The sequence below is a fragment of the Epinephelus moara genome, chromosome 6 (genome assembly GCF_006386435.1).
Source record: "Epinephelus moara isolate mb chromosome 6, YSFRI_EMoa_1.0, whole genome shotgun sequence".
NCBI classification, from domain to species: domain Eukaryota; kingdom Metazoa; phylum Chordata; class Actinopteri; order Perciformes; family Serranidae; genus Epinephelus; species Epinephelus moara.
Genome location: NC_065511.1, coordinates 30,428,937 through 30,439,909, shown reverse-complemented (window position 1 = coordinate 30,439,909; position 10,973 = coordinate 30,428,937). Strand labels below are relative to the sequence as shown.

Below are 10,973 nucleotides of genomic sequence, written 5' to 3'. Positions count from 1 at the left end.
CCTCTCGGAGCAAAAAGCCTTGGGTAAAGGGCCCCTGGCTGGCCGGGAATGGGGCCATCTAACTGTGTCAAGCCAATAGGCAACATCTCCCTGCAAGAGTCTACTGAAGTCTTACTCAATGCAGTGAACTGGGGCATGAAAGCCCATCAACAAGCTGCAGTACCGCGGTCTGACCAGCGAGTGGCGTGCATAAGCCGAAGGGTTGTTCAGCTGTGTGTTTGCATGTGTGTGTGTATGAGTGCGTGTCTAGATACTGTCTGGATGAGCAATCCTGTGAGGCGAGTGTGTCTGAGAGACAGAGGGGAGAGAGGAGGAGAAGGAGGAGGAGGAGGAGGAGGGGGGGTGTTAGGCATAGGGAGGATGGAGAGCATCCAAAAATGTGTCTAAATTATATCCATTTTCCATAAAAGGTAGAACTGAGTGAGATCGAGAGAAGAAGAAAAAAAAGGAAAAAGAAGTTGGGCACTCTCACATGCCACAGCTTGAAAAATGCAAGTTAGCACAGTGTCCAGACGTGAGGGATGCCACAGTTTGAGGCACAGTCTGCCAGGCGGCCTCGCTGAAATTTGTGCGAGGCGTTTGGAGAAGAGCTGAAACTGACGTCGTTAGACATGTCTAGACAGTTGTTTCAGAGACAAGACAAACTTGTTTATTAATTTTTCCACTTCCTTCTCCCTCTGTCACTCTCCCTTGCTTTCTCTCTTTCTTTGTTTCCCTCAAATATTAAAAAAAAGCCCATCTCCCACACTCCTCCTGTCACTCTCTCTGATCTCTTTCTCTCCCCCGTCTCTCTGACAACACTGTTTTGTTTACTTGCTCTGTTGGCAGTGTACTTATTGTATGTGCTGCTCTGTAAATATTTTTCTCCTTCCCTCATCCATTCATTCATCCACCCCCCCATCCTCCCTCTTTCTCTCTCTCTCTCTCCCTCTCTGAGATAAAGGGAGCAAACAGACTCCGCCCCCTCCCTCACCCCCCTCTCCCTCGCTCCGTCACACACACTCACTCTATCTCCTTCTTTCATGCTCCCTCTCTCTCTCCCTCTGTCAGTGTCATTCAGTAGTGGAGATGTGGAGTGTCTTTCTGTCTCTCTGTCTGTTTTTTCAGCCCAATTCAGCTGAGGAAGGTAAGAACTAAACTTTTACTTGATGTTAAATCCATGCTTGCATGTGCGCGCGTGTGTTTACATGAGTATACAGCAGGATGGAGAGTTTGCATAGCGCTCCCATCAGCGCTCATAATGAGCCCACAAGTGAAGGATGGACACTTGGTATGCTTCTGTAATAGCTCTCTAAGAATGTGGCTCTCTGGGAACGCTGGGCACTTTGACAATGTGTGTGTGGCACATAAGGCCGCAACACTACAGGACAGTTTGATTAATTGTCAATTTTTTTAAGGCCCCACCTCCAGCTTGGGACCCCCTGAATAATTACCACCGTCCCCCCCTTCCTCTGCTCGCACGGCCCTGTTCGTGTTGCGTGTCTGAGTGCATCTGTGTGTATGCATATGTATGCAGATGCTTGTGTGTGCCACTGTGGCAGCACATCAGATAGGACTTTGTTGGCATGGAGGTGCCAGGTGCGTGCCGGGGCCTATCAAGCTCCTGCAACAAAAGAATATGGAAATGAGGCTGGAGACAAATGAATAATAAGTTGCATAACCCGTTTCTCTTTGACTATGTATTCGGCGACCCCCCGCCAGCCCCCGTGTCACTCATGATCTCACGGATGTGACAGTCAGAGACCCCTGCCCCCCTCTCCGGTAATGCTATCAGTGCCCCTTGTTACCACCGTCTGCTTAATGAATATGCTCAGCTCTAAACTCTCTGCACTTTGTCTACATACATGGAAGTATTAGACGTCTTAAAAAGTGCAGGAGTAAGTGAGAGGGTCATTACCAAAGAGAGACTGTCTGGAAAGGCTGATAGTTAACTCCATCTATAAAGTGTTCTGTCAGATCAGAGTGGGCTGACTTGAGAATTAATTTGATGACTCAAACTGCCTTTGAATGTGTGTGTGTGTGTATGTGTGTGTGTGTGTGCATCTGTACATTTGTGTGAGTGTGCATTCTTATAGGTGCATCTCCTATACATAGCTTCCTGCCCCTACATCCTGTCCCCAACACTTGAGAGGGTTTCAGCCATCAGCACGCAAATTACTTTCAAAGGATCTGGCTGCACGTCGGAGAGAGCTGCACCTGTTCACGCTCATCTCCCATTGGCTTTAGTTTATTGCGAGGTGTGCGCCAGTAATATTCTATAACAGAGGTAACTTATATGTCAGCCTCATGCCACAGACTCGAGCTGCGCTGGTAACAGATGGCCTGGACTAAGATGAGACAGAATGATAGAGAGGAAGAGAGGCTGCATAGTGTTACTGGCCTACTGACTCTGTTTGTGTAATTGAAATAGAGCTCTTCGTAATACAGTATTAACCCAATAGCGTGGACATCCATATAAATCCACATAAATTGAAACATCTAGTTATGTCACGAAGGGAGGATTTGGTGTCTGCCTGCTTTGATTGAAGTACATGACGCATCTGTCTGAACGGACTGGCTAACTGATGTGTTTATTGTCTGTCTTTTTATTGTCTGTCGACTGCTTTAGAAGTATATGTGTATTCACCACTAACAACCCCTATTATTGTCTGTTTTCACACCACAAGCCACAAAGACGTGTCATTTCTAGACTTCATTTCTTCCAGTTAAGAGTATAAAAGCTGGTCTTCTGCCTCTTTGCATGCAGCCAAACTACAGAGCGTGTGAGTGACAGGGTGTTTGATTTATCACTCTCACTGGCTGCCTGTGCAAGTGTTGATGCGTTCGCCCACATGCATTGTTGATGTGAGGTATTGATGTGAAGCCACATGGCTGGCCTCTGAATTGTTGGAGCTGTGTTGAGGATTGCGTGTTTACATTGGATTAACACATCACGCTGAAGGGAAGGGCTGTGCAGGAGGCGCACCTGATGCCCCTGCAGCTCTTCCCATCATGGATGAGTGGTGATGCTCACTGAGATATGCATATCCAGATATTAACCTAGTATCATTAGTGGTGCTTATGTCATACCCTGAAAAGGAATCTAATGTGATATTGCCAAAAGGCAACAGGCCGCACAAACTGTGGACTAAAATGTTTACCAGTAACAAAAGTAAGTTTTGCAGGTGTTGTCCACAGTGGTGGAAAGTAACTAAACACGCCACTACTGCACTTAATTACAAATTGGCGGTACTACACGTAAAGGAGAACTATGCCCATTTTCAAAATTCATACACACTGTTCCTATGGTATTAAACAGTACAAAAATATTAGTACACATGAACAACTCCTTCCCAAATCCAAAAACTAGAGTGCTAAAACTGAGGCTCCCATTCACTGTCTACGGAGAAGCTCCAGACTTAATACCTTAAGATCTGGGCCTTCAAAGGGGAGCCAGGACCCTTGGGGCAGTGGTTCCCAACTGGTCCAGCCACAGGGACCAGATTTCTCCTCAGTCATTACTTCAAGGTCCACATATTTTAATATATTCAGTGTTGCACTTGCCTTTGGCCATGTCGTCAAGCTAGTTTGCTGTCTCTGTTCAGTAGCTGCCCGTTAGTCACTCACTCTACAGCAGGAAACGACACTTCAGAATAAAAGCTCTGTGCCGGAAATTCACTGTACTTCAAAATAAAGTGTGTTTTTTACAAACTTGACATGGTCGCAAGTTACTTGCGGTCCATTCAGAATGGACCCATGACCCACCAGTTGGAAACCACTTCCCTGGGGGGGTCCTCAAAGTTACTGCAGGTGGGGCAGCAAATTATTGTTTGATAGCTTTTGTATGATTTTTTTTTTCTTGTCAAAGAATAAAATATGTCTGAAATTACACATCAGCATGAATCCAACATATTAAGCCACTTTGTGAAAGTGGAGTTTTCTTGCTCACCTACCTAAAAAGCAAACACAGGTCAAGACTGCAGCCTGAGGCTGATATGGCCTCCTGCCTGACAACCTACATCTGCCTGCTTTAATATGTAATGCAGTTTTGTACTGTATATGTAGTAGGCGGTCCCTGCTCCGTCTCTCTTTCAGCTAAGGGATCCTCCACCTAAAATCGTTGAAGACCCCTGCCCTATGACATCACAAGTTTGAGACTTACTTCTCTGGTTTCTAGCTTTGAGAGAGAGTAGCTCATGTTCACAAATATTGATTGAGCTTTCCTGGGCCGTGGAAATACAATATTGGGATTCTTATTTTAGGTGGTGTTTCCCTTTTAAGTACTTCCATTTAACAATACTCTCTACTCTCTACTACTATATTTTATTTATTTATATTTTATATCTTATTTTAGTGGGGAATACTGTGCAGTTTTTACTCCACTACATAGCTGTATTTACTTGTTCTGCTTAAGAGTTAATATATATAACATATAATGAGTTTATGAAATGTAACACATTGTTATAGATTATACCAGTTCCTTCCAATGTTGTGACAGATGGGTGAAAAATGTATTCAAGTACTCTTTACACAGTAAAAACTTAAAAAGGAAATAGCTACATTACTTCACTTATAACAACACAGCAAAAGTAATGCGTTACTCGTTACCTAACTCCTGTTACTCGACCGAGCAACGTAAAGACACACTTTAAACACACAAAATATTTTGTTTTTTAACAAGTAATGTTAATAGAAAACAATACAGTGTGGTTTAACGAGCAGAAGTAAAAAATTGAACAGTATGACTTACTGACTATCCAGCAGTTAGCTAAGCCCTGGTGAATGCACACAGCGCCCGCGGAGTTCCGACCTCATCTTCGCGGTTACACACCCTCCATATTTAGGATAAATTGGCGTCAGGGAACCCCTAAAAGTAGTCATACCCGTGGCTGACATTAGCAAGATATCTAAGAACACATGACAAGTGAAAGAGACAACTTCAGAATTACCCAGCGTCGCATTTCTCCTCTTCTTGGTAGAGATTAGCTCCCTCCACACACCTGCCTCTGCGCCAAGCTAGCACGTCCCGGATCCGTCTATCAACTGAAAAACGTTACAGAGACATCAAACCATCCACCCGGTAAGACTGCGAACAAGCCGATGGTGAGTGAAAGCAATAGCGTTACTGGGGTAAGTAACAGTAATTTGATTACTGAATTGCAAATTTTAATCCCTCACCATAAAAGTAATCACATTACTGTAACCGTTATTAAGTTACGTAAATGCGCTACACTGGTGGTTCCCCACCCTTTTAGCTTTAGCTTAGCTGTTAACTCAGTAAGCTGATTATGAATGTATTTATTTAATTAATGAAGTATTTATTAATTAATTATTTTTAAATATCAATATGAGGCCTGTCCCCATTTATTAAACCCAGTTTAAATTCTGTTTAAATAAAATATAAAATAAAATATAAAAAAATAAACTCTGCTAAATTTTTAATCTGGATTTACTCATTTTAAACCTAGTTTTACGAAACTAGATTAAATTAAGCTTTGTTGGTGCAACCCAGCCTTTAAAATTGTTTAGCTGGTCTTGTCATGTTTTAGATGATCTTCAGCTCTTGTTAGCAGCTCCACTCTCTCTACACCTCTTAGTTAGTGTTATTTAAATACCTACTTTAGCCTCAAGAGGAAAAATGTAACCAATATTTTTGCAAAACAGCAAAGACTAGAAACAAATCTTAAAAATGATTTGGGAACAAGCAGTCTAAATTACTGTGAAGTTAAATAAAGCAGTTCGGTCACCAGCCACAGCCCTACAATGCAACTTACATAGCATGCATCACTTTTATAGATATTGCCCCACGTATAAAGGTCGATACTGAAATTAATATTTGGGAGTTTTCAAAAAATCCAATAAGGGTGAATCATAATTGTAATTTATAGTAACATAAAGGAATGTGGACATTTTACAACTGAAAAATCAACCTGTCATTGCTCTCTAGTGGACACACTGTGTAATGTAGAAACTTAACTACCTCAAACCTGATTTGGCTGACATACACCAAACTAATATGTCTGCTGTAAGCTAAAATTGGCCAAAATATTGTTCTGGCCAATTTTACGTTCTAGCTCTAATAAAGGATTTAATTAAGTTTTAGATAATAATACATCACAGTTACCATTTTTCTGCAGCTTGCTTACTTTTTTGTTAACACACTGAGTACGTTTTGCTGCCAATGATTATTGACTTACTGATTACACTTATTACTTGGGCGGAGTATTTTTATATTGTAGTACTGGAAATTAAATTAATTAGCGGCTCTGAATACTTCTTCCACCACTGGTTATCGGTGCAGAAAAGGACAACAGCAGTGTGTATAACCTCTCAGCCATGTGGACATTATCACTTTGAGGTCGTCGGGGCCATCTTTCCTGCCGTCACTTGTGTCTAGCTTTAACTGGGTATTAATTAGGCAGATTACTATCCTTGATCCTGGGTGTAGTAAGCCGCCTTTTCAGGACATGATAAATTAGAGAAAGTGTGATAAGAAAATAAATGGCATGCTTGTCACAGTGGGAGTGCAGCAGGACGGATGCCACTAACAGCCCTGAAAAGCTTCCTGTCCTCGTCTCTCCCGCCTGCATGTGCACAGAGCTGCAGAAAGAGAGAAATCACATGCTGGTGTGAAGTGGAGGAAGCAGCATCCCCATCGTTGACACTGCAACACTACACTGTGACCAGGCGTTATTTTTAGCAGTGTTTTTGCTCGTAATTTTTAAAAGACACATAATTTCCGCGGCTGTCGAGGGCTCTGTAATTCCTCAATTCAATCACATGATCTGCAGTTTGTGATATGAGAGGCCTCAGGCGGCTGCAAGCCAAGACTCTCTGCTTTGAGTCAGTCAGTGTCATGGCAGATAGTGTCACAGATAATGCGTCTGTGTGGACAGGCATGGAGTTGGAGCCAAAATGTAATTGAAAGATGAGCACGTGGTGTGGACCGCTGTGACAGAGGAATGTAGTTTGGCGTTTTGAATTTCACATTAAAGCTGCACTTGGCAGTTTGCGTGTTGGCATCGACTGAACAGCGTGACAGCAAAGTTTGATTGTTGAAGGCTCTGCTATTCACAAATGACACAATGAGATTACAGTAAACTGATCTCCTCTCAGATTTACATTCCTTCTTCTGTGTGGCTGATGAGGACGGAGATGGTGGTGAAAATATGTTTGTAGCAGGTTCTGTCTCTGATAAAGTCTAGATTTCTTCTGATAAAAAAAAAATCATTGCTGTTAAAAAGCAACTTTTGTATTGTGCTCTTTGGTTGCGGTTCAGTATTTCCGCTCTGCACACATTATTCTCCTCCAGTGAACATTTGAATAGGGGGAGGGACACACTTCTCTGCTGAAGCACTGTTGAGGAGTATTTTTCCACGCTTTTTATTGGGTCTCGTTAAAGTTTGCTTCTTTCTTGACAAATCCAAGCTCTGCTAGGCCTTAAATACGCAGCCAAAGTGTGTTGAAGCTGTTTCGATCAAGTGTCCTCTGATCAAAGAAGAGGAGAGTGATGTCTGGTAATATGCCGGAGCAGGTTAAAAGAATGGCTGAGTTAAGCCTGGCTCACACTAAAAGATTTAGCAGATCTTAACCAATGTTGAAAATGTGAGAGACCCCACACATAACGGCATGTAATAATAAATTGAACAGTTCTGTTCCTGTAGTGTGTGGAGAGCAACAATTTGCCCAGTAGAGCACCACAGTCCATTCACCAATAACCAGAGTCCCAACTCAAAGCCCGAAATCTCGTATAAACAAACATCACAGGCAGGATAAACTAGCTGTTACTTTTTGCACTTCTTTTTGACGAAAATTAACAAAGAGAAAATGATAAAAGTATGGATGAAGTGAAGGAGACAGTGTGAATTTGGATTGTACATGTCACAGCTCAAGCTAGAGGTGAGTTGAATCCCGTTTGATATTGCATTTAAACCCTCCTGAACCCATGGGACGGCCGGTGATCCTCTGTGTATTTACAGACCATAAATATTGAACATGTTGAATATTTGCGATTTGAAATCGGTGTGGCCAAGATGGAATTCTGAGCAGAGTGGGGGGATGCAAAAAGACTCTTTAAATGTGGCGCACACCACAGGGAAATCTGGCAAGATGATCTTTAAAAGCGTCAAAAAAATCCAGGCGTCGCTGACAATCATTGGGAGCAGGGAATGCGGCCAAAAAGCAGCCTGACGTTAGATGAGAAGATTGATGCCACTCTCGTGTCTTTGTGGTAAATATGAAACCACAGCTTTGCTTAACATAAGAGGAGGAAATAGCTGGCTTGGCTCTGTTACAAAATCTGCCTAGCAGCACCTTTAAAGCTACTAATTAACACGTTGTATCTCATTTGCTTAATCAGGAAATACTCAGGCACATAACAACCCATGAAACAATGAATGGTCATTTTTACATTGCTGTTTTTGTACAAATTAAATCAGGGCAAGTCCTTAAATAGTATTAAAATGTCTTACATTCAATTGTATAATTATTAGGCCTTAACAGTCATTAAATAGTCTTAAATTTGTTAATTGTCTCAAATATTGTATCTATATTTTTTTCATTCATCTTTTATTTCTATTTGTCAAAATGAGTCAAGCTCCTCTACGTCCACATTTCTGATGATCTTTAAACCTACCACTGAACCTAATACTGTCTTTTTACCTTAAATTTGCACTTACCTGTTGGCAAAATGTAGATTAACCTAACTCACTTTAATAACCATATATCATAAAATGTACCCTTTGAACAGGACCGCATTATCTCTATACTTACTTGCAATGATAAGACAAAAAGTATATTCCAGTCTTAAATTAGGTTTAAAATTACTTTGAAGGGTCTTAAAAAGCATTAAATTTAAGTGTCTGACACCCTGGATAAAACAAATAATCTATAGCATGTTCATTGGTGATCTTTAGAGATGCTGGTAAGCTGATTTTGTTACTTTTGCAGTGCTAGGCTAGCTGTTTCCCCCTGTTTCCAGTCTTTATGCTAAGCTAAGCTACCAGCTGCTGGCAGTAGCTTCCTATTTAACCAACAGACATAGTGATGGTGGTTGTGGTGGTATTGATGTTCTCATCTAGGCGCCAGGAACCCCTTCAAAACTGTTTCCCAGACGACTGAATGGCTGCGTTCGAGTTTTAACTTCTCTCTCAAGCCCTCTCGTAACCATTTCTTTTGCTTTTTATATGTACAGACGAATGCAACACCATCAAGGAGAGGCTGTTTTGAAATATTTGTTATATGTGTTAGGTTTAAACAATGTTGCACCTCCCATCTCTCTGTGGTGACCAACTTTTCACTCTGCCTTCGAGGGTAGCCCTTTAAAACGAGGTCAGACGAGCTAGTTCCTTCCTAGTATAACCCTGGCCCTGACCAATGGCAAGAGAGCAAATGGGCTATGTCCTGAAATGTTGAACTATCCCTTTAAGATGTAGCTCCACAGAACCGTCCCCCCATATGGTCTCACTTTTGCACATTTTACGTCTTGTAATCAAGGAGTCAGCTTTGTTGAAATGTCCTCCTACTGTACCTGTGCCTGTTGCTGCCTGCTCACGGACTCATTTCAGACGTCGCTCTGTCATCTAACCTGGCTTAAGTGCTGTTTGTTGCAGCTGCACTTTCATTCAGCTTAACCGCTAGAGAATTTTTGATAACTCCCTTTGACATGTGCATGCTTATTTCTGGAATCGCGTTAATCCCCCTCTTTCCTCACTCCTCCACCCTCCACCCTCCCACTCCCTCGCTGTCTTGGCGTATCACTCTCTCGCTGTGGTTGTTTGTAATGATGGTTTGGTGTAAGGCCTTGTCCTTGACTGACTGTCTGTGGGTGGGAGCATCTGGAGCGTATAAAGAATGGGTGGAGGCGGGTGGATGAGTGGACAACAGACAAAACACGACCTGACCGCTGCTTAGAGCGCTCGCAGGCACTGTGGGAATTTTTGGTGAAAATGTTTGTGTGCATATGTGTGTGTGTGTTCCTGTAACTTACTGTTACCTGTGAGCGCAGCTGACCCCGTATGTGCTTTTCGCAGGTGCATTTACTTTGGTGTTACAGCATAGTACACACTCACACCTCTCTAGCCCACGTTAATATTAACACCCAAATTCTTTGCTAGGTGTCAGGGGGGCTTTATTGCCTGGAAAGTGTGTGGTAAAGTAGCATACATCCATCGTCAAAGAGGCGTGACATGAGCAACAGCACTACACTTAGCGCTGGAGAGTGTCTGTGCATGCATGCATGGCCACACAGAGTGTTGGGCAAGGGGAATGGATGGAGAGAGGGTCACTCAGCTGAAGTGAACACTCCAGCAGCAGAGGGGACAGTCATGAACTAATGCAGGTCACCTCTGCACAATAGAAAGGAGCATTTACACCCACGCCACATGCAGAAAAAGAGGGGGGGAGCATGAAAGACGCACATTCATATGCACAAACACAATCCTATCATCCTCTTCTCATTCCTGCCTCATAATCCTGCCTTTCTCATTCTATTGTCTACTCTTTTTCTCTCTTTGAGTATTAAAGCATTTCCCAAACAAACAGCAGATCTGGCATCAATAATGGAGCAGAGCGTATCTCCTTATTTAACGTACACAGATGCCTACCCTGCTGTCACTTTTTAGATGAATAATACACACATGCAGAGAGTGGGAGGGGGAGGAAAGGGACAAGGGACAAGATGGAGGTAGAAAAGAGGGGAAAGGTACGCAGCAGAGTGAGTGAAAGACCAGAGTGGGGCAGGAAGACGTGAGAGACGGCGTGCATTAACACAGCACTCAGGTCCAGATTGCAGACTCAGCACTTCCCCGAACTGTCAGGGACAAACTTTGAGTGTCTCAGCCCTCAGATGGACCAATAACAGAGATGCTGTAGCGCAGTGGTTGTCTGAGAGTTAAATAAAGGGGCTTTTACTGCCAAGTGGACCTGCCAAGCAAATGTCCCTCTCTTTTGTTCAACTTTGTCTCGCACACACACACACACACACACCCACACAC

At 42.8% G+C, this 10,973-nt stretch overlaps 1 protein-coding gene across 2 annotated transcripts in view; it reads left to right on the top strand.

Moving 5' to 3' along the window:
• The first annotated feature begins 1,018 nt into the window (after nt 1-1,018).
• The window catches only part of ephb6 (eph receptor B6), a 60,087-nt gene continuing 50,132 nt past the window's right edge, over nt 1,019-10,973 (top strand). For both annotated transcript variants that reach the window (XM_050047341.1, XM_050047339.1), the window contains exon 1: nt 1,019-1,126. In XM_050047341.1, coding sequence (XP_049903298.1) covers nt 1,069-1,126 — 58 coding nt within the window. In that variant the 5' untranslated portion in view covers nt 1,019-1,068. The remainder of the gene's footprint in view (nt 1,127-10,973) is intronic.